This window comes from Myxocyprinus asiaticus, chromosome 50 (genome assembly GCF_019703515.2).
Source record: "Myxocyprinus asiaticus isolate MX2 ecotype Aquarium Trade chromosome 50, UBuf_Myxa_2, whole genome shotgun sequence".
Classification (NCBI taxonomy): domain Eukaryota; kingdom Metazoa; phylum Chordata; class Actinopteri; order Cypriniformes; family Catostomidae; genus Myxocyprinus; species Myxocyprinus asiaticus.
In genome coordinates, this window is record NC_059393.1 from 571790 (window position 1) to 595291 (window position 23502).

The window sequence follows — 23502 nt, forward strand, 5'->3', positions numbered from 1 at the left end:
TACGGCATAAATAAACTTTGTTATATTTCAAAGAGAAGTGTTTTGGTTTGTTTTGCATACGCCTGTGTCATGCTGACGGGATGTCAGTGCTCGGATTCAAACCTTCATTCATTGTTTTGTTTTTTTCCCGAAAATCGATATTCTTCGGATGTCGATTTTCCTAAGAAAACAATCTAATATTGAGACTGTTTTACTATTCGGTTATTAGTCCCTGATTTCAGGGTGGTGCCCCGTCAATGTTAATCCTTATTAATATTCTATTGATTTTTGATAATTTATAATTATCTTTGATGATTGAATTTGAATGGTCAATAAGCTAGTATTAATTTTAATTAATGTTTCATCGATGTTAACAATTAACAAATATCTTTGATAATTTTTGATTTAAAGGATTTTAAAAAAGCTAACACTGATTCTCATCAATGTTCTATTGATTTTAATAATTAATAATTATCTTTGATAATTATTAATTATTGCTAATAACCAAACTTGCTCCTAAACGTAGCACACGACATTTACTGGAACCCCATATGAGGTTTTAATGAGTTAGATCCAATTAATTAATTTAAATATTAATTAATAACTCCAGAAATAATTATTAATTATTTCTGATAGTAACACTGATCTAAACAACCAGTAAAGCCCAACAGTCCTGTTATTTGAAAGTCCTCCTGATAATGCCACATGTAATGTCTGATTTCACTAGTAAATGTATACTATGGCAAACATTATTTTACTGGATAAACATACACAATGTTTTTGAAAACAATAGTTTATAAACATGCAATCAGTGAAAATACTATTATATTAAAATACTTAAATGTATGTAATCAGTGACAGTGTACAAGCATATGTATCTAATTATATTATGCATTTTGCAGCTGGGCAGAATTATGAATATTTCTATTCTCGTGCCACTATTGCCCTCTGCTGGGTTGATTTTTTTTTGTTTCACTCCATGCCCAATGGATAATTTTACTCTTTAATAATGAGCATTTATTTTTAAGTTTTACAAGGAACTGTTTCACATATGTACTGAAAGTAATAATTATAATAAATTCAAACGTAACTTTTCATGATTCACGCTTTGTTCAAAGTTTTGTGAGAGTATAAAATTGTGAATTCAGTAAAGTAAATCAAACCAAACCAAACCCTTTATCTTTTCAGTTTTTTGAAAATTCATATTTTAATAAAATACAGGAAAAATATTTTTATTCGATTAATCAATTAATCGTAGAAATAATCGAAGATTAATCGTTTATCAAAATAATCGTTAGTTGCATCCCTGAGTAGGACAATCAAACAATGATTGACTGACGTGTTTCTAGAGAAAGCTGTTTCTTTTTTGCCATTTCTTACCTAATATTGACCTTAAGACATGCCAGTCTATTACATACTGTGACAACTCATAAACAAACACAAAGACAATGTTAAGCTTCATTTAACGAACCAAATAGCTTTCAACTGTGTTTGATATAATAGCAAGTGATTTTCTAGTAGCAAATTAGCAGTTTAGCATGATTACTCAAGGATAAGTTGTTGGGTGATGGCTGCTGGAAATGGGGCCTGTCTAGATTTGATCAAAAATGATTTTTTTCAAATAGTGATGGTGCTGTTTTTTTTTACATCAGTAACGTCCTGACTATACTTAGTGATCAGTTGAATGCCACTTTGGTGAATTAAAGTACCAAATTTCCTTCCGAAACCGCAAAATCTGTACATTATTCCCTTTTGGCTGCCAGTGTGTGTATATATATATATATATATATATATATATATAAAAAAAACAATTAAATTCACAAGGTACAACATCATATAATGTGTAGTTGTAGTGCAATAAAGCACAGGGTGTATCGAAAAACCATGGTGTTTTACATCCAACATTGGAGTAACATGTAAATACCATGATATATATTTTTAGTACATTGGAGTATTATACAGCCAAAATACCATGGTATTTTTAAAAGTTAATTTAAGTAGCATGTAATACCATCGTATTTTTAAGTACATTCGATTAGTATATAAATACAGTGATATTCTTGGAGTAGCATTTAACTATGGTAATCACAGTCAGCTGAGTGCAATGCTAATACCATATGTCAAGCACTGTACCATAGTATTGCAACAGTATCATGTACCGTTTTGTTATGGCAAATCAACAACAAAAATCCACAAATAAACAGTTTCCAGTAAATGCTTCAGATGAGTTGCAAGTCAACGCACATTATCACTATAGTGTTTTTTTATGCACAAATTACATGCTTTTATCAATGTTATAGTATCAGTCTAAACACTAGCGCAGGATCAAACAGTATGTGATCAGAGCTCAATGATTCACATAACAATAATAAAACAAACAGGGCACGTTACTCATTCAAATCATTCACTCACCCCAAATTCATCATTTACGCCTCCATTCATGTGCGTATGTTGTTTATGTGTAAATGTATCAGTTGCTGCTCGCTACCATTGATCGCTCTTCTGATTGGCTGAGTCGGAATCTCTTCCTCTACAGCCGCGCGGAGCTGCTGCTGCTGCAAAAAAAAACAGAAAGCACTCTTGCGCCCGTGCAGGTGGCTTGTAGAAACGCCACTGTCATTTTTTTAATGTTTTGATGATTTTATTTTTTTTTAATTTTTTTATTTATTTTACTTTTAGAAAGTATTTAACCCATAGCACCAAATTATAGAACAAGCTTTCTATCTCAAAAATCACATTAGATTAATCACAAGTTAGATAATTCTATGTAACAAGTGACTTCCATTTTGGAAAAAGTTATTTTGTTTGCAGCAGGTTATTTATGTATGATTTTTTTTCATACAACAAATAAGTTATTAATTGTTATTAAACTACATTGTGCCATTAAGCTACAAACAGAATAATAATAATAATAATAATAATAATAATAAAAGTGACTTAATAAAATGAGTATGTTGAAATATTCTGAACATGTGATGGGGAAATTTGATGGAGTGGAATATTTCAAAGCAAAATGAGTGGTGCTCTCCCTGTTGTAAAGGTTATGGCCTTTAATACATTTTTCTATTTAATATATTTTTACATTTTAAATGTCAAAACACTTGGTGGCAATACTATTTTTGGTTTTACTATAGTAAAATTGTAATAACCATGACTGCATTAATAATGGCTGAAGGAACCTTTTTTTTTTTTTTTTTTTTTGTGGAAACCATGGTTTTGATACATTTAGCCATTTTGATCCAGTAACCATGATTTTACAATAGTAATATTGTGGTAACCATGGTCAATGTTGTGGTTAATATGGTTTTACAAATACCATGGTTAAACTATGGTTACGGTTGTAAAATCAAGGTTAATTTCTGTAATGGAAGTGGTGCTTCTTTAATGGAATGACTCAGTAACCATAATTACTGCCAGAGTTACTACTACAGTAAAACTGTAGTAACTTTGCATAAACTGCAAGAAAATAAAATAAAATAAAATAATGTGGAACCTTCTTACAGTGTTTGAGGGATATCCCATAATACTTTATCAATGTAGAGCTGTATTATATTATTATATAATAAACATATTATAATTAGAATTTAATTTAATACAATTTTTTGTAACAATGATTAAGTATCTCATAATAATGACTAAGTTTCTAATTATTATTATATACTTTCTCATAATAATGGCTTAATAGCCTATCTTATGATAATGAGAAACTTTCTCATAATAATGACTTAGTAATAATGACTTAGTACTTAATGTCACCCCACACATGTGATGCAAACAGACCCTCCACTCATGCAGTCCAAGGCAAGAAGGATCAGATGGCCTCAAGTCAGCAAGATAGCTGAGTGTCAGAAGTTTGACGAGGAAGTGGACATGGTGCTGGAAGCAACAGCAAAAGGGGATGCAGAGAGGAGGCTGAATACTATGACAACCACCATTGTGAGCATAGCAGCTGAGAGGTTTGGTCTAAAGGAGGAAGGAGGAAGCAAGCAACCATACTTGAAGAATCAGAGGGCAGTCAAAATCCACATCATCAGGAAGGAATTGAAAGCCTTAAAGAAACAACACATGGTTGCAAGGGAGGAATGAGTACCACTTGCAGAACTTAGAGCTCTTCTCAGAAAGAGGCTCCTAACTTTGCACAGAGCCAAACAACATCGTAGGAGAAGAAGGGACAGAGCTAGGAAGCGGGCTGCCTTCATTAACAACCCCTTCGGGTTCACTAAACAACTTTTAGAGCAGAAATGCAGTGGATGCCTGACCTGCTCGAAGGAAGATGTTGACAAGTACCTCAGCAATGCTGTTAGCGACCCCACCAGAGACCAAGAACTAGGGCAATGCAAAGCTGTGATTACACAACCAGAGCCTGTTAAATAATTAGACCTGAGAGAGCCTCTCTTGAAGGAGGTCCAGGATCTGGTGAGGAAAGCCAAGTCAAGTTCACCACCAGGACCAAGTGGTACAACCTATAAGGTTTACAAACATTTCCCAAAGTTACTACAATGGCTCTGGAAGATCATTCGTGTCATCTGGAGAAGAAGCAGGGCAGCACAGCAATGGGGATCTGCAGAAGGTGTATGGATTCCTAAAGAGGAGGACTCCAAAGACATAAGTCAGTTCAGGATCATCTCTTTGTTCAGTGTGGAAGGAAACATTTTCTTCAGTGTTGTGGCGAAATGACTTACTGCTTTCTTCCTCAAGAACCAATACATTGATACCTCAGTACAGAAAGGTGGCATTCCTGGTGTACCACATTGTTTAGAGCACACTGGAGTTGTCACAAAGCTTCTCCGTGATGCCAAGGAGAACAAAGGTGACCTGATGGTGCTGTGGTTAGACCTGTCCAATGCATATGGTTCTATGCCACCGAGCTTGTCCAGAAGACTATGGAGAAACATCATGTTCCAACAAGGATGAAAGACCTGATACAGGATTATTACAATTATTTCAGCCTGAGAGTCTCAGCAGGATCATCAACATCAGACTGTCATAGATTGGGGGTTGGCATTATAACAGGCTGCACCATATCAGTGACACTGTTTGCTCCTTGGTGCTGAAAAAAGGTCAAGTCATGGACAGATTTCAGTTCTCCATCGCAGATACACCAATCCCAACAATCTCTGAGAAACCAGTCAAGAGCCTGGGGAAGGGTATAAACAGTAGCAACGTCAGTCAAGAGCACATGTGAAGAGTTGGATGGGTGGTTGAGGGAGGTGGACAAGACAGGCCTCCCAGAAAGATTTAAGGCATGGATTTACCAGCATGGTATTTTGCCAAGGATCCTGTGGCCACTGCTCATTTATGAGTTTTCAATCTCCACCATCACTGACCTAGAAAGGAGGATCAGCCGCTACCTAAGGAGATGGTTGGGGATGCCGAGAAGCCTAAGCAGAATTGCCCTTTATGGAAACACCTGCAAACTTAGGCTCCCCTTGAAGTCCATTGAGGAGGAGTTCAAGGTTTTGCGAACGGGGGAAGTGCTGCAATACCGCGAGTCGGCTGACCCAAAGGTCTCTGGTGCGGGGGTAGCAGTCAAGACCAGCAGGAAGTGGAGAGCAGAGGCAGCAGTGGATCAGGCAGAGTCATGACTATGCCATGGACTCCTGGTGGGGGCAGTGGCCAGGGGAAGAGTAGGACTGAGAACTTGTATAAAGCCCCGTTATGACAAAGCGCAGGGAAAGGAAGACGGAAACTCATCCAGGATGAGGTGAGAGCAGCAGTTGAAGAGGAGAGGTCCAGCAGAGCAGTGGGGATGAGACAGCAAGGTGCCTGGATGAGATGGGAACAAGTTGTGGAGAGAAAGATCACGTAGTCTGACCTCTGGAGGACCGAACCACACCGTATCAATTTCCTGGTCCAGGCAGTCTACGATGTCATTCCAAGTCCATCAAATCTGCACCAGTGGAACCAGGTAGATTCACCGCAGTGCCCTCTTTGCCCAAGGAAGGGGACCCTTGAGCACATACTGAGCTGTTGCCCAAAGGCACTGGGTGAAGGAAGGTATCGTTGGCGGCACGAACAGGTGCTCAAGACCATAGCAGAGGCAATCTGCAGTGCCATTACCAGCAGCCAGAAAGAGAATCTAGCAAAACCAGCAATCAGCTTCATCAAGGCTGGAGAGAAGCCAAGTAAAACATCTAAAGCAGCAACAGGGCTTTAATACACAGCTCAGAACTGGTAGCTGATGGTGGACCTCGGAAGGTAACTTAAGTTCCCACAGCATGTTGCCAAAACCACTCTCAGGCCTGACATGTGCTGGTGTTCGAGGGAACCAAGAACACAGTTATGTTGGAGCTCACTGTGCCTTGGGAGGAGAATATGGAGGAGGCTTATGAAAGGAAGTAAGAAAAATATGAGAGCCTAGTCAGTGACTACCATAGACAAGGTTGCAGGGCAAGGTGCTTCCCAGTAGAGGTCGGGTGCAGAGGTTTCGCTGGTAAGTCCCTCTGCAGGGGATAAATCCAGCAACACTTGTAGAAGGGAGAAATTTATTACATAAAAAAAAAAAAAACAACAACAACATAAACAAAAACAAAAAAACACAAGTTTTGGCACACAAGCCTTTATCAGGGTTTACAAAATTAAAACAGGGCAGATACAAAGCAGTTATTTAAATACATACATGTGTATCTTCTGCCCAATGAGATGGACAGGACAATCTTATCAATCAAGGAAAGGCAGTTTCAATTGCACTAATTATGTAAAAGCACAGGACTGGGCTTGAGCTCTAAGATCTCCCATGGACAATCTGACTAAAGCAAGGAATAGAAAGATAATTTTGAAATATGTTATGAAATATAAAGATAGAGATGGGGAGGTGGTGGGATGCAAGAAGAATTGTCACAGAAGTGAGGGAAGCAGCCACTTACTGTAGATTAATTTACACTTGGAACTTAATTTGTAATAATGAAAAAGTCATGATTATAAAAAACATTCTCATTATGAAATATTAAGTCATTATAACCGGCTTCCATTGGTTTTCAGCTTGAAAGTTAAAATGAAAAAGCTGAAAGAAAGATACAGTAGCCAATAGCCCCGTTCACACATGCAACAAGGTAAATTACAGGAAAATCGTTGGGTTACCTTTACTGGTAAATGTACCACATGTGCTGTTCACACATACCATCAGTATGGAAATTTATAGATAATGATACACCTTCTCATTAAGGGAAATTGCAAGAACAAAATTTACCAGTATTTTCAAAAAGGTTGTGTTCACACATGACCTCTAACCTCAAATTTGCAGGTAATTTTCTGGAAAAGGCTGTATGTGTGAAAGGGGCTTATGTGTTTGTGGTGTAGTGTATCAGTAGAGGGCAGTAGATGATGATGATGATGATGGTTGTGGTGGTGGTCGTGAAGTCTGTCAGTTTATATTGTTATTTCACTAAATGTCAGGCGTTTACACACTTAGCGTGTGTTTTAGCTGGAAAACAGACTTTAAATGCGGTTATCACTCTAACTAGTCGGGTATTTTAGTCAGTATTCATAAACACCTTTAATAATGGGGTGTTTATTATTATAGAAGAAAGAGGTTAGATGAGAGACACTCAGATAACATTATTTGAATAATTTGCTAGTGTCAGATGAAACGGTGTTTGATTAAGTTTAGGTTATTTCAGATAAATCAATGTTTTATGAATTCATTTATTTTACATCTTTGATTTTCTCTGGATTAACAATGAGAGCTGTACGGACATAACGATTAGTTTACAGCCTATCTTAACAGCTATATCTGAAGATTTATCCAATATTTACAGATAAAAACAGAGAACGTGTCATCAGCTCTTTATTTTCATCTTTATTTATATTCGATTAAAAACAATTTCGTCAGATTTGAGGTCTGTTTGTGTGGATTAGCATCAGCTTTAGCATCCACACACACTAAACGAGTAAAAAGGCTTTGGCAGCTCAAATACCTGAGTTTTTATTCTTTTCAGATATTTACTTAATATAAAATACAGGGTCTGATGAAAGTGTAGTTAAATTTTATTTAATCGTTTCCGTTGATCATATCTGGTGGTAGCTCATATTAGCCGGCGTGCTAACACGAAGGACATCAGTAGGATTTTATACTAAAACAACATTTACTTATTTATTTACAATTTTATTTATAACTATATATATATATATATATATATATATATATATATATATATATATATATATATATATATATATATATATATATATAATCATCGCGGAAAAGGAGGAAACGACAAGAAACGAATAACAGCGCTGTTCTTGAGGAGGAATTTACTTTACATCAGGTATGTATATAAACAATGACTTCATGCTCATTTCCTCTCGTTAACTGTGTTAGTAAAGATTTAATAACTATTTGTTTTTGTTTGTTTTTTGTTTTTTTTTTTGGTGGATAAATGTCATATTTAGGGATGTTACTATATGTGCGAATAACACGTGTATGCTGTTATTACTACATGATGGTGTTTGTTAAAGGTCATATGCGCTGATGATGTGGAGATTTATTTTATGTTGGACACTTTGTTTTTTATTACAATTTCAATGAATGTGGTTATTTTAATTCAAATTCACCTATTTTTTATAGTTTATAGTTGATTGTGTTTATATCCTACTTGCTCTGTGTGAATGACTGAAGCATCCCTGTGTCCATAACAGATAATCACTATGATGAAGATGTTGATGATGATAATATGCACTAGGCTCATTACATAAGTCTTAGGCTACATTAGAGCAGATATGTGACTTAATTTTTGCATGTTCTCTGTATGTGTGTGTGTGTGTGTGTGTGTGTGTGTGTGTGTGTGTGTCATGTCTGTTTTGAATGTGTTTTTATGTTTCTCTGATTAGTCTGGAATATTGAGGTATATTGTTGGATGCACATGTGCAAGAATTTGAATATCTCTTTTGATCCACACATACGCTTATTCCCTGAAAAAGCAACAGAAGCTTATTGTGGAATAGTATAATAAGAAAAAATAGCATCGTTTTTTTTCTGTTATTATAGTCTTTTTATAGTGAACAGGGGAAATCCAAACTGCATCAACATCAGATTTAACTTTATTGAGTAGTGAAGCCCAAATCTCTCAAAAATCCCAAATCCTCAGTCCTGCATTATTGATCATTCACCAGTCAATCAGACTGATATCTAGTAATTTGATATATGTGGAGTGTAAAATTCTACACCTTCTCCAGGGGTCACTTCTTGGCATGGCCATGAAATGTAAAATGAGATGCACTGATATATCTGGGAAGGTTTTCACTCATTAAAGGAATATTCTGGGTTCAGTACAAGCTCAATTGACAACATTTGTGGCATAATATTGATTACCACAAAAATTAACTTCAACTCGTCCATCCAGTGAGGCACTTACAATGGAATGGGGCCAATCAGTAAACGTTAATACTCGCTGTTTCAAAAGTATAGCCACAAGATGTAAACAGTACATGTGTTAACATGATTGTAGTGTGATAAAATCTCTTACTAACCTTTTCTGTGTAAAGTTAGCCAATTTTACAACTTGGTTGCCATGACGGTGTAATGTCAACAAACCCTAAAATGACTGTAAAAATGACTATTTAAACAACTTTACAGCTCAAATAATACATGAGTTTTAACAGAAGAATTAATGTAAGTGCTTTTATAAAATGATAAGCTTCACATTTCTGCCTTTAAACCCTCCAAAAATTGGCTCCATTCACTTTAATTGCAAGTGTCTCACTGTACCTCCATTTTAGCGTTTTGGGTGCTTTCACACTTGGTTCAGTTGCTTGGACTGAACCCGAGTTCATTTCCTCCCCCCTCCCCTGCTAGTCTCAGTTCACATCATATTTTTTGGGTCCGAACCGCGGTCCGTCATCAATGTGAGTACAAGCGGCAGCTGTTTACTACTGTAACTAGGCAACAACTCAAGAAGACAATCGTATTATTGAAGTATTCATTTCTTTGGATTTACCACCAAAACTTTACATGCACAAAACAACAATTATGTTTGTCTGCCACGGATGCACTGAATGTGCAGTGAGGTGAAGAATATTAGCGTTTGTCTGCTGCGAGCCCGCGGATGCGTTGCAAGTGATGTGAAGACTGAGCTGCTCTCTGATGGTGATTTATTTGCACAAAAGCTGGTATGAGAAATTCATTAAACCATAATAATTGTGATTGGGAGCCTGCAAAGATGCAAATTATACGTCATCAATAAGGGTTCACTTCCGCGATTTGGTACGATTGCGCTCCTATCAGCAGCGAACCGCACCGGAGTTCACATGAACCCTACCCCAGACCATCTTTTCAAGTGGACTCGGATGCGGTTCGTGGGCGCGCACCCGAGTTTGGAAAACAGCGTTCACACAACCCAAACGAACTGAACTTTGACATCATTCGCACCAAAAGTCCCGAGTCCACTTGAAAAGGTGGTCTGAGGTATGGTTCATGTGAAATCCGCGGGGTCGTGGCAGACAAACGCTAATATTTTTCACATCACTGCACATTCAATGCATCCGTGGCAGACAAACATAATTGTCCTTTTGTGCATGTAAAGTTTTGGTGGTAAAATCCAAAGAGATGAATACTTCAATCACACAGCGAAGCTGATGTCTTCTTGAGTTGTTGCCTAGTTACAGTAGTAAACAGCTGCCACTTGATTACGTTGATGACGTAATCGGACCGCGGTTCGGACCCCAAAAAAATGATGTGAACTGAGACCAGCGTGGGGGGAGGGGAGGGGGGGGAAACGAACTCGGGTTCAGTCCAAGCAATTGAACCAAGTGTGAAAGCACCCTGGGGGCTTTCACACTGGGCACGTTTGCTGCGTTCCGATTCTGAGTGCGATTGTTCCCGGTGCCCCCCGCAGCGTTGGTCTGGTTTCACACTCACTTGATTCTATCGAGCCCCGGTCCATTTGCGTTCATTTTACATCACCACAAACACGCATGGAGAACACAACGCGACTCATCATACTTTTTGTTTTTTTGTTATTTTGGTGCCATTATGCACAGCAGAGTGAACGACAACTGCGTATATGTGCGCTTCATGGTGTAACTCATCAGATGTCCAGGGGAAGGCGGCTTGCTGCTGCTCGCAAACGGCATTTTTTGAGGAGACGACTGATTGCAAGGAATTCATTTGCAACTTTATTTACACTGCACGCTTACTCAAGCTCGTGTCCAAGGTGAAGTTATCGCCACTGTCATATCCTATTATACCCTATATTTATAACCTATAATAGTATTTATATATAGTATTTATAAGATAGATAGACAGACAGACAGACAGACAGTATTTATAGTGTTGATTGTACTTGTATGTCATTGTGGTGTCATTAATTTTGTGGGACTTTCAGGAATGAAAAACGCTTGCGCAGGTTACTTTACTTCCTGAACGAGTGCGCACCCAAGTCCGAGTTGCTTTCACATTCACGCGAATTGCGCTACAGTTCCATTGCAACCGAACTCAGACCACCTCCTACAGGTAGTCTCAGGTTCGGTACCGCGGTGCGCTCCCCGGTCCGCATGACAGCTTTCACATTACCAGTTTTTCATGCAAACCGTGCTGTGTTTCGAACTAAACTGGCAGTGTGAAAGCACCCTTAAAGGAGGGACGTGTCTAATTTTTTTTTTTTTTTTTTTTTTTTTTTGTGGTAATCAACATTATGCCACAAATGCTGTCAATTGAGCTTAACTTTGAGCTTAACTTATTGAACCTGGAATATGTGTGCTTGTGAAGGTTTGTTATTTTAACCATTACTTTTTTAATTGTCTTTAAAAATGAAACCGTATAATTGCGAAATCCCTAGATAGGAGAAAATATTTTAACATCAACAATTGCACTCTTCAGCTTTAAATTAGTCTGCTTTCTTAAGTTTGAAACATTTCACAGAAACGTTTTTGTTTTTCCACTCAACTCAAAATAGTCTAAATTTCCTTCATTTCTCACACACTCTTCAGCTGTCACAGAAAAGCAAACAGATGTATATGAACATATGAATTCATAATTTAAATGTATTATACATAAATCATATTATTTTAGAAATCGGTGTAACCCTAGTAATGTACTTAAAAAAATAATTTCCTTAATTGAAAGTCATTAACTGTAATCTGATTATAAGAATTTTTCTGATTATAAGACTTTTTGAATAAGTGAATAGATTACAGTAACTAATTACTTTATCAGATTAAACCCAACACATTATATAACAGCCGATATACGCACGTTTCATCACACCTCAATTTAATTCTGTATTAATGCTCCAATTTGTGACATTGTTTGGAAACCGTAAACAACTATGCTTCACATTACACCCCTTAGTAGAAAGTTCTTCCTCATCTTGAGTTGTTTTTGTCACATCTGTATCTTCGCATCACTCTTTTTGTTGCATTCTCGCTCTCAATTGTAGTTAAATTAAAGCAGTCCTGCCCACTGATAGCTATGTAAATACTGTGGTATTAATGGTATAGCAAAATTTTTACACCTTGACATCGCTCAGTATTTACCATCATACTGCCCAGCCCTGATTGATGAAAAATTGTAAAGGTGGCACAAGGATGAGTTTTGGAAGAACCGTGGCAGTTCAGGAACAAAAGAGAATCCAAATGACATACGTCGTTTTCAGTGCATGCGCCTGGATTTTCATTTTATATATAGCACAAGCACAACAATAACATGCATCTATTTTTATCTAAAGCATTCTTGTGAACTGGAGAGTTTGTGAGTGTCGTTTGATGTTGAGTTTTGCCAGCACCAGTTGACAAACAGCCTCGGAAATGTTTATGCCCTTTTCTTCCCTCACACCACCCGCCGCTCTTATCATGTCACTTGGCAGGAGAGTAACTGCCATCTATTAAGTGTACAGATGTCCTCTTTATCAAAACCAAACCAGATTTCAAACACTCCTGTTTTCATTCTCTCCGCTCCACTCATCTGCTTGTATCTGGTTGACCTGCTGTCTTGGCACCTGATCAGATGGATCGGACAAACACTGAAGGGTGTGTTGGTGGAGTCAGAAGGAACTCTCTCTCTTTTGAGTCATTTTCCTGATGCTGACTTAGCAGTGTTTATTGTGAACCACACCCAACCACCTCAGGTACCACATGAAAAACATTCTGTCAGCACGTAGACAAAGATCTGCAGATGCACTTGGTTTGGCTTTATATGAGAGCGATCCGAGAGCCACTGTGGTATGCTTCTGGACTTTTGATGGGATTTAGCTTTCATCTATATCAGGACTGTTCAGTTGGTGGCTGGTCCTTCATTTGATTTTCATAAAACCAGTCTGACTATCAGAGTGCTCTCTGTATTAAACTCAACGGTGAGTTTAACAACACTCAGTGGCATACACAGATTCAGACTGGAGTGCGCGTTAAGTTTTTCTGGCCATAGTTTAGTGACACTGCTTTCAAAAATATGAAACAGCACAGTATAGGTGAGCATATTTGATCGCATCTTTTTCATTCAAATGTACTTAAGCAAATTGGAAAAGATTTTCAGTTTAAAATGTGTTCTTATTTAAAATGACTTTCCTATATGGCCATGAACACACTACAAAAGCTGCTTTTCCACCATCGGACCGAATGGTTCTGAGCATGGTACGGAACGGTTACAGTAGCATTTCCACTGGAGCACGGTTCTGCACGGCACGATTATAAACTGTTCTTGGCATGGAATTCTCGGCACGGTTAGCTAACCGTACACAACTCTTCTCAACTGTGCAGGTAGAATGGGTTTTGTACGTGATGACTCGTTTAGTGTATCTTCATGATTTTTTTTTATGATGGTTTAAATTGTATTGTAGACTACATGTAATTTTCCACATGCCTTTTTCATCAGGGAATTAGATTACTAGCTCATTTAAACTCAGAATACATCAATATATTCTCATATACTATTTTCATATTATATTTCTATAATATTTTGTTAATAAATATCCTTTTTAGCTAGTCTGGGAACTTTTACCTTTCTGCATGTTCATGTCTTGTGTGAAACACAAGTCCTCAGCAAATTAATGTAAACCTCGTGCCTTTTTCTATTTACTTTCCTTCTTGCAACATGGTCCATGTCTTTGCTGTTTGTTAGCAGAGTAAAACCAGGGAAAAAAGCAGTCCTAAAAACTGGAATATGCGATTATCCTCCATAGCGTGCCGCACTTGCGCCAATGTTTACCTCTCACGGTGTCACCAAAAGACGGATCTGTTACATACCACAGTGGAAAAAGAAACCTTAACCGTGCCACCTGGCCCGGATCGGCACGGAACAGTATGGTTTTGCGATGAGAACAGTTCAGCCCAATGGTGGAAAAGCAGCTAAAGTTTCTACAAAGACTTACACGAGTAATTTGTCATAGAAATTGTCATATTTATTTTGGTGCATGTGTGCTTCATACACGTTAAGAAGTAATTTTTACATATTTAAATTCATATATACAGGTTTATATATATCACTGTGGTGCTTTGGAGTCCCAGAGCCTTTGAAATAGCTTTGTAAGCCTTCCCAGACTGATGTATTTCAATCACCTTTTTTCTCATAATTTCTGGAATTTCTTTCGACCTTGGCATAATGTACTACTGGGTGAGATCTTTTTTTTTCTGATTAACACTTTTTATTGATTCACACACTTGAAACAGAAATGCAAAACATATATTCACAGAATCAACTTTAACCCCCATTATTCCCTTTCCCCCTCCCAATCCCCAACCCCACCCTGACCCTCAACAAATATCCCTGTGATCACAGCTTGAGTTACACAAAAAACAAAACAAAATATATATATATAAAAAATAATAATCACATATATTTAAAATTGTACATCTCTCTCTGCTGCCCCTCCCCGAGAGCCCTCCAAAAAGGCCAAATAGCAGCCCTATTTTTTTATTAAACGAATCTTATGTTGCCTAGCCTTCTACATGACATCTTCTCGAATACTGCTACCCTACCCATCTCTGTGCACCACTTTTGAAATGAGGGTGCTCCAGCCGACTTCCATCCCCTAAGAATGATTTGTCTGCCGATCATAACACTGGCTAGGACCCAATTTTTTATGCATTTATGCCCTATATTAATGACCGCCCGTCACCTAAAATACAGAGTCTGGGGCAAAATGAAATTTGAGTGCCCAATAAGTCACACATAAAACTCTGAACCCTCAACCAAAATTCTTAGATCTTAACACACCCCCCTAATCTTCTTGGCATCGCCAACAGGTGGGTCTTTAAGTCCAAGCCTATACAATCTAGAGGGGGTCCAATAGAATCGATTTAAAATCTTAAATTGCATAAGGTGCACCCTTGCATCTCTAGATGTAGACTTGACTTTTTTTAGAATCTTAACCCACACTCCCTCCTCTAATACCAAGTTTAAATCTTTCTCCCATAATCTCTTGAGAGAAGCCGAAGCTCCGTCCCCCAGATTCTGAATTAGCAGGGAGTAATACACTGATGCTTCATGACCTTTTCCAAAAACAGTAATCACCACTCCCAGAGTATCTGTCGCTTTAGGGGGGTGTATGCTACTCCCAAAAATAGTACAAAGCAGGTGGCGCAGCTGTAAGTACCTGAAGAATTGAGATCTGGGAGTCCCAAAATGTTGAACCATATTTTCAAAGGATCTCAACACTCCACTCTCATATAGGTCACAGAGTGTATTAATCTCCCTCCCAATCCACTCTCTCAAACATAAAGGGGACTTATTAATACATAATTTTGGGTTCAGCCATATGCTCGAGGCAACATTTAAATAAATGTCTGAAAAAACACTCATATCATGTGCAAATGCGAGATAACGGGGTGTAACTTAACTTCTCCTGTTAGTTTGATAGAAAGGCTTTGCAATGGCGAAATAGGGGCAAGAACTTCCTGTTCAATACAAAACCAGGGAGGGGCTCTCTCAGGTGGAAGCGACCAGTGAGCCAAATGTCTGAGACCGAATGCATAATAAAACAAAATCTTGGGTAGGCCTAGCCCACCTTTGTCAATTGGCCTATGTAACTTATTGAAGTGTAATCTGGGACGTTTACCTTTCCAATCAAAGACTTCGCTATGCTATCAAATTGCTTGAAATAAGAGAGGGGGACAACTATAGGGAGAGATTGAAGCAGGTAGTTGAATTTTGGAATACATTTGATTTTAATAACATTAACCTTCCCAATCATAGATAAACGTAATGAAGCCCACCTGCTCACATCACTCAAACCTTTTTATTAAAGGGTCAAAATGAACTCTGACTAAATCACACAAATTTGCTGGGAATAAAATACCCAAATACTTAATGCCCTGTTTGGGCCACTGGAAGGCGCCCGGCTGAAAAGCCGTTACCGGGCAGTACACTGTCAGAGCCAAAGCTTCGGATTTAGACCAATTCACTCTGTATCCTGAGAATTTAGAAAAGGAATTAATAATTCTGTGGAGGCAAGGCATAGATCTAGTAGTGTCAGAGACGAATAATAAAATATAATCTGTGTAAAGCAAAAGCTTATGCGCCACACCTCCCGCCACCAAAAACATCCTCCTTTCTTATCGCGGCTGCTAATGGTTTCAGGGCAAGACAGAACAATAAGGGGGAAAGAGGGCAGCCCTGCCGGGTGCCCCTATCCAGAATAAAATAATCTGAAATTAATCCATTTGTTTGAACCGCTGCTACCGGGTGTCTGTAAAGTAACTTAATCCAGCCAATAAAAGTATTCCCGAATTCATACATTTCCAAAATCCTAAAAAGATAATCCCATTCTACCATATCAAACGCCTTTTCAGCATCAAGCGAGATAGCAATGACCGGAGTCTGATCATTCGCCACTGCCCACATGACATTAATGAAACGCCTAATATAATCAGAAGAATTATGGCCCCGAATAAACCCCACCTAATCTAAATGTATAAGAGATGTCATAACTTTACTTAATCGGTTAGCCAAAATTGTTGACAATATTTTAACATCTAGCTGGATCAGGTAAACTGGACAGTAACTCTTACACTCGCTTGGATCTTTGTCCTTTTTAAGAATCAGACTGATCCGGGCTTGTGTCATGGTTGTGTCAATGTGTCTCATGTCATTCTTTTTTTTTTTTATTAAAATTTTTTATTGATTCCAAGACAGACAAAAATAAATTTAACCACAAAATTATACATTAGGAATCAACTTAAAACCCTTTATACCCCCCCCCCCACCCACCCCACCCCCCGCCCGCACAATATAAAATAACTAAATACCCACATATAAACAGACACACAAATAGTACATAAAAAAAAGACAAAGTTCAACATATAGGAAGAAAAAAAATATAATAATAATAAATAAATAAATAAATAAAAAATAAATAAATGTGTCTCCCTCCACTGCCCCACACTAGGACCTCTCCAAATGAGACAAATAACTGCCCCATTTTCTGCCATAACTCGACAGGTTCCCCAGCCGTCTGGAAGTCATCTCCTCGAAAGCTGCCACTTTACCCAACTCGGTGCACCACTCACGAAATGAGGGCGCATCAGTTGACTTCCAACTCCTAAGGATTAGCTGTCTGCCAATTATCATGCTGGTTAGGACCCAGCTTTTCATATATTTATCTGCTATATTCAGGACCCCTCCATCACCCAAAATACAAAGTCTGGGGCAAAATGAAAACTGAGTGTCCAGTACGTCACACACAAAATGCTGGATCCTCAACCAAAATTCCTGAATCTTAATACAACACCAAAAAACATGGGTTATGTCCCCGTCTTCTGACTGGCATCGCCAGCAGGTGGGTGAGTCTTTAAGACCTAGCCTGTACAATCTAGAGGGGGTCCAGTAGAACCGATGCAAAATCTTAAATTGCATCAGACAGATCCTTGCATCTCTAGATGCAGACCTGATGCTTTTTAGGATCCTAGCCCACTCTCCCTCCTCCAATAACAAATTTAAATCTTCCTCCCATAATCTTTTGAGAGAATTTAAAGCTCCGTCCCCCAGACTCTGAATTAACAGGGAGTAATACACTGATGCCTCATGACCCTTCCCAAAAGCAGCAATCACCACTTCCCGAGTATCTGCCACTCTAGGGGGGGTGTATGTTACTCCCAAAAACAGAGCAGAGCAGGTGGCGCAGCTGTAAATACTTATAAAATTGAGATCTGGGAATCCCAAAATGTTGAATCAAATTTTCAAAAGATCTCAATACTCCACTCTCATATAGGTTTCCAAGTGTATTAACCCCCCTCACAATCCAATCTGACCAACAGAAAGGGGACTTATTAATACATATTTTAGGGTTCAGCCATATGCTCGAGGCTATGTTTAAACAAATATCAGAATTAAACACTCTGGACACTTTTGTCCATATCGAGTGCAAATGCAAAATAAAGGGATGCGACTTAACTTCTCTGGCTAGTTTAATCGAAAGGCTTTGCAGTGGCGAGATAGGGGCAAGAACTTCCTTTTCAATAAAAAACCAGGGAGGAGCTCTCTCAGGTGGAAGCGACCAATGAGCCAAATGTCTAAGACTGAATGCATAATAATAAAACAAAATCTTGGGTAGGCCTAACCCACCTTTGTCAATCAGCCTATGTAACTTATTGAAATTTAACCTGGGATGTTTACCATTCCAAATAAAGGACTTCGCTATGCTATCAAATTGCTTGAAATAAGAGAGGGGGACATCTACAGGGAGAGACTGCAGTAAGTAATTGAATTTTGGAATACAATTCATTTTAATAACATTAACCTTCCCAATCATCGATAAGTGAAATGAAGCCCACCTGTCCACATCATTCGAAAAACTTTTTATTAAGGGATCAAAATTAACTCTGACTAAATCAGACAAATTTGCTGGGAATAAAATCCCCAAATACTTAATGCCCTGTTTGGGCCACTGGAAGGCACCCGGCTGGAAGGCCGTTAGTGGACAGTACGCTGTCAAAGCCAAAGCTTCGGATTTAGACCAGTTGACTTTGTATCCTGAGAATTTGGAAAAGGAGTTAATAATTCTGTTGAGGCAAGGCATAGATCTAGTAGGGTTGGAGACGAATAATAAAATATCATCTGCGTAAAGCAGAAGCTTATGTGCCACACCTCCCGCCGTCACCCCTGGAAAATCATCCTCCTTCCTTATTGCGGCTGCTAATGGTTCCAGGGCAAGACAGAACAATAATGGGGAAAGAGGGCAACCCTGCCGGGTGCCCCTATCCAGAGTAAAATAATCTGAAATTAACCCATTTGTTTGTACCGCTGCTACAGGATGTCTATAAAGTAACTTAATCCAACCAATAAATGTACTCCTGAACCCATACCTTAAAAAGATAATCCCATTCTACCATATCAAATGCCTTTTCGGCATCAAGGGAAATGGCAGTGACCGGAGACTGATCATTCGCTATTGACCACATGATATTGATGAGACGCCTAATATTATCAGAAGAGCTACGGCCTCGAATAAACCCCTCCTGATCTATATGTATAAGTGATGACATAACTTTACTTAATCGATTAGCCAGAATTTTGGACAAAATTTTTACATTTAACTGGATCAGGGAAATTGGGCGGTAACTTTTACACTCGCTTGGATCTTTGTCCTTTTTTAGAATCAGACTAATTCGGGCTTGCATCATGGTTGGAGGAAGCTTTCCATTCTTTAATGATTCTGTATAAACTTGTAACAAATGTGGAGCCAGTTTTGTAGCATAGGATCTAAAAAACCAGGAAAAGCCATCAGGCCCCGGAGCCTTGCCTGTAGGCAAGGCCTTAATTACCTCGTCAAGCTCCTCCAATCAAGAGAGTTTTTTTGCACAGTCGTCAGTTTAGGGAGATCTAATGGTTCCACAAAGTTCCTAATATCTTCATCAGTGGATGAAGACCTGGAACTATAGAGATCAAAATAGAATTCTTTAAAAGCATTTTTAATATCAATGGCTGGGGTAAATATTTCACCACCAGCAGATTTCACTGAGGGAATGGTAGAGAAAGACCCTCTCTGCTTTATATATCTAGCCAAAAGTTTTCCTGCTTTGTCACCCGACTCAAAGTATGACTGTCTTGCCCTGAATAACCAAAACTCCACTTTCCGTGACAAAATAGTATTATATCTATATTTCAATCGGGTCAATTTTCTGAGGCCATCAGATGACATACGGCGCTTCAGCTCAGCCTCTACACTTTTAATATTTCCTTCCAACACCACAAGTTCTTGTGCTTTGGATTTTTTAATGAATGTGGCATACTGTATGATCCGATCCCAAAGAAACGCCTTAAGTGCCTCCCAGGCCACACCCACAGAGGATACAGAGGACCAGATGGTCTCCATATAAACACTGATTTCAGTCTTTAACATTTGTTGGAAATCAGGATTTTGCAAAAGGGACACATTAAGGCACCAACTACATGATTTCTTTTTCTCTATATGTGGCAACACCTCTAAACTCACCAGAGCGTGATCTGAGACTAAGATATTTCTAATTGAGCAATCAACAACAGATGAAATGAGGGACTTGGACACCAAAAAAAAAATCTGTTCTAGAATAAATCTTATGGACTGATGAAAAAAATGTATAGTCCCTACCGGATGGGTTCAAAAGTCTCCAAATATCTGTAAAACCAAGATTTTTACACATCCTGTGAAGTGTCAGTGTTGCTCTAGGGGGCTTACACACTTTTGCTTCACTATGATCAAGGACTGAGTCCATCAAAAGATTAAAGTCTCCTCCCAATATTATATCATGAGGGGTGCCAGCAGCTTACAACATCCCTTCAAGATCTATAAAAAAGCCCTGATCATCAGTGTTAGGTGTGTAAATATTAGCCAAAATCAACCTTTGCCCTTGAATTTCAGCTAAAACAATAATGACTCTCCCAAATTTATCTTTAATCTGTTTGAGACATTTGAATTGTAGATGTTTATTTATCAGTATAATGACTCCTTTGCTCTTCCTTGAGCCAGCACTAAAAAAAACATGTCCACCCCAAATCTTCCCAAATTTTTCAGCTTCCTACGGGGAGAGATGTGTTTCTTGAAGAAACACTATATCATATTTCTTACGTTTAAGAAAAGTAATAACCTTCCTTCTTTTTATGGGGTGCCCCAACCCATTCACATTCCATGTGGAGAGAGACAACTTATTCATATTAACATATGACATTTTGACATATTAGAAAAAATAGATTGTGTGTCAAAAACAAAGTTATACAGACCACATTCCCCATTAGTGAAACAATCAAACCCCGAACTTCCCCCCGAACATAACAAACAGAAAAAAGAAAAACATGCGCATTAACCTAACAGCATGTAGTAGCATGTTGAAGCAAAAGTGGTGCCAGTTCTGAAGCATAAGATCTAAACAATTCAGCGGCAAAGCCGTCTGGCCCCAGATTCTTGCCTATAAGCAAGGCCTTAATTACCTCGCCAAGCTCCTCCAAGGTTATCTCAGAATCAAGAGAATTTATTTTGCTCAGCCATCAGTTTAGGAAGTTCTAATAGTTCCACAAAGTTTCTAATATCCTTTTCAGTAGATGAAGACTTCTGTTTTCCCTTTGATTAAGTTTATATTGCTTACCCCATTGGCAGATTTTTTGTTGCTGTTTTTTTTAAGTCTAAAGTTCACAAATTTTGTCAGATTTCTCTTAAAACAAGACTTAATATCTTATCCCATTTTGCTTGACAAGTAAATAAATCATGTTTTAAGAATGTTTAGATAATTTTACAGGAAAACAAGACAAAAATACTTGTCTTGAAAATAATTTTTTGCGGTGTGTAAACTGCACTGGGTAGGGGAGGAGGCTATTGTCATATGATCATTATTTTATGTTACGTATGGTAGTCAAATAAAGGAAAGCCTCCATTGCCATCATTTACAGCAGGTTCACTCAAACTTCTATGGAATGAGATCTACTTTTTCATCATGTTATTGCAGCAAAATCTACCATGTACAATATAGGCTATACATTATCACAATACCAAAATTTCAGTAGTCGGTTGTGAAATTTGACAATTCGCAATAGCATCTTCAAAAACCACAACAAATAATAACAATAACTAATATGTTCATTATTGAAGAATGGTGTGACACCACGTCAGGGTTCGTGTGTGGAAATGAGGAGATGTGGAGCAGTGACACGCTTCAGGTCAGACTTTTTATTCTCTGCCTTCACACTCTTTGTGCACTCTTCTCGGTGCTTTTCTTAGTTCATTGTAACACAAACTCTCAGTAAACATAAACTTCTTCAAATTCTTGATACACAAACATATACACTCAATAAGACATGGCAGTCGTTGCACTCTTGTGTCATTCTCTCTCTCCCTTCTCTGGTATGTTCAGCTGTTTTAAGGGCTCTCTGCACTATCACTGTAATGGGAAGCAGTTGTTAGAAATCATGTCAGCCAGCTTGACGAGCCTCATCACTCCCTCTCTCCCACAAACAGACACACAACCAAGCCCCCATCACCACATACCCTCACCGCCCAGCCAAGGAAACATCCGGCCTGCCAACCCCTCCCCCCCCCATTCCTGGAGAGAAAGTTAGCCACAGCCATCTGCTCCCGTGGTCTGTGGATCACCTCAAATTTGAATGGCTGAAGTGCCAGGTACGATCGGGTGATCCGCACATTGGTATCCTTCATGTGGTGGAGCCACTGGAGTGCGACATGATCTGAACAGAGGGTGAAGGCCCGCCCCAGCATGTAGTAGCAGAGAGTGAGGATGGCCCACTTGATCGCTAGACCTTCCTTCTCCACGTTTACGACTAATGTACAGCACCGGTCGCTCCTCCCCCTCCACCTCCTGCAAAAGCACTGCCCCCAGCCCTCTGTCAGATGCATCCGTCTGCAAAATAAAGGGCAGAGAGAAATTTGGAGCATGTAAGAGTGGTCCCCCATAAAGTGCAGATTTTATTTTTAGAAAAGCCTGTTGACATGGCTCCGTCCACTGGATCAGATCGGGAGCCCCCTTTCTAGTAAGATCAGTCAGCGGGCTGGTGACTCCAGAGTAACTAGGCACAGACCTTTGGTAGTAGCCAGCCAGCCCCAGAAACTGTCTCACCTCCTTTTTGGTCTTGGGCAGGCTGCGATCGCTGCAGTTTTGTTAACTTGGGGACTTACCTGCTTATGACCCAAGTGGAACCCCAGATACCAAACTTCCACCCGCTCAATTGCACACGTCTTCGGGTTGGCCGTGAGCCCTGCCCGTCGCAGCGAACTCAGGACAGCTGTCAGATGTTGCATGTGCCACCGCCATTACTATAAATAATGATATGGTCCAAATAGGCGGCGGCATATGCTGTATGTGGCCTGAGAACTTTGTCCATGAGACGCTGGAACGTGGCGGAGGCCCTGAACAAACCGAATGGAAAAGTCACAAATTGGTGTAAGCCAAACGGTGTGGAAAATGGCGTTTTCTCTTGGGACATTGGAGTTAAGGGGATCTGCCAATAACCCTTCTTTAAATCCAGTGTCGAATTAAATTGAGCCGCGCCCAACCGTTCGAGCAATTCGTCAATCGGGGCATTGGGTACGCATAAAATTTGCATAGTATTTGTGACAAATGTAGTGCCTTGATCAGTGAGGATTTCTTTTGGAATCCCCACTCGGGAAATTA

General features: G+C 38.9%; 2 protein-coding genes and 1 pseudogene across 6 annotated transcripts in view; 2 read left to right on the plus strand and 1 right to left on the minus strand.

Annotated features, from left to right (window-relative positions):
• ccdc66 (coiled-coil domain containing 66) overlaps positions 1-2508 on the minus strand; it is a 59450-nt gene extending 56942 nt beyond the window's left edge. For all 4 annotated transcript variants that reach the window (XM_051694439.1, XM_051694437.1, XM_051694438.1 and 1 more), the window contains exon 1: positions 2392-2508. Coding sequence is in view for 3 of the 4 variants with exons in the window: in XM_051694437.1 (XP_051550397.1) it covers positions 2392-2405 (14 nt within the window). In the remaining variant the exon portion in view is untranslated. The remainder of the gene's footprint in view (positions 1-2391) is intronic.
• Positions 2509-3747: 1239 nt separating this feature from the next.
• Positions 3748-6435, plus strand: LOC127438864 (uncharacterized; annotated as a pseudogene).
• A 1699-nt stretch (positions 6436-8134) lies between these two features.
• The window catches only part of LOC127438705 (inositol hexakisphosphate kinase 1-like), a 123704-nt gene continuing 108336 nt past the window's right edge, over positions 8135-23502 (plus strand). The window contains exon 1 of one of the 2 annotated variants that reach the window (XM_051694507.1): positions 8135-8246. The gene's annotated coding sequence lies outside the window, so the exon portion shown is untranslated. The remainder of the gene's footprint in view (positions 8247-23502) is intronic. The other variant, XM_051694506.1, reaches the window with a different exon arrangement.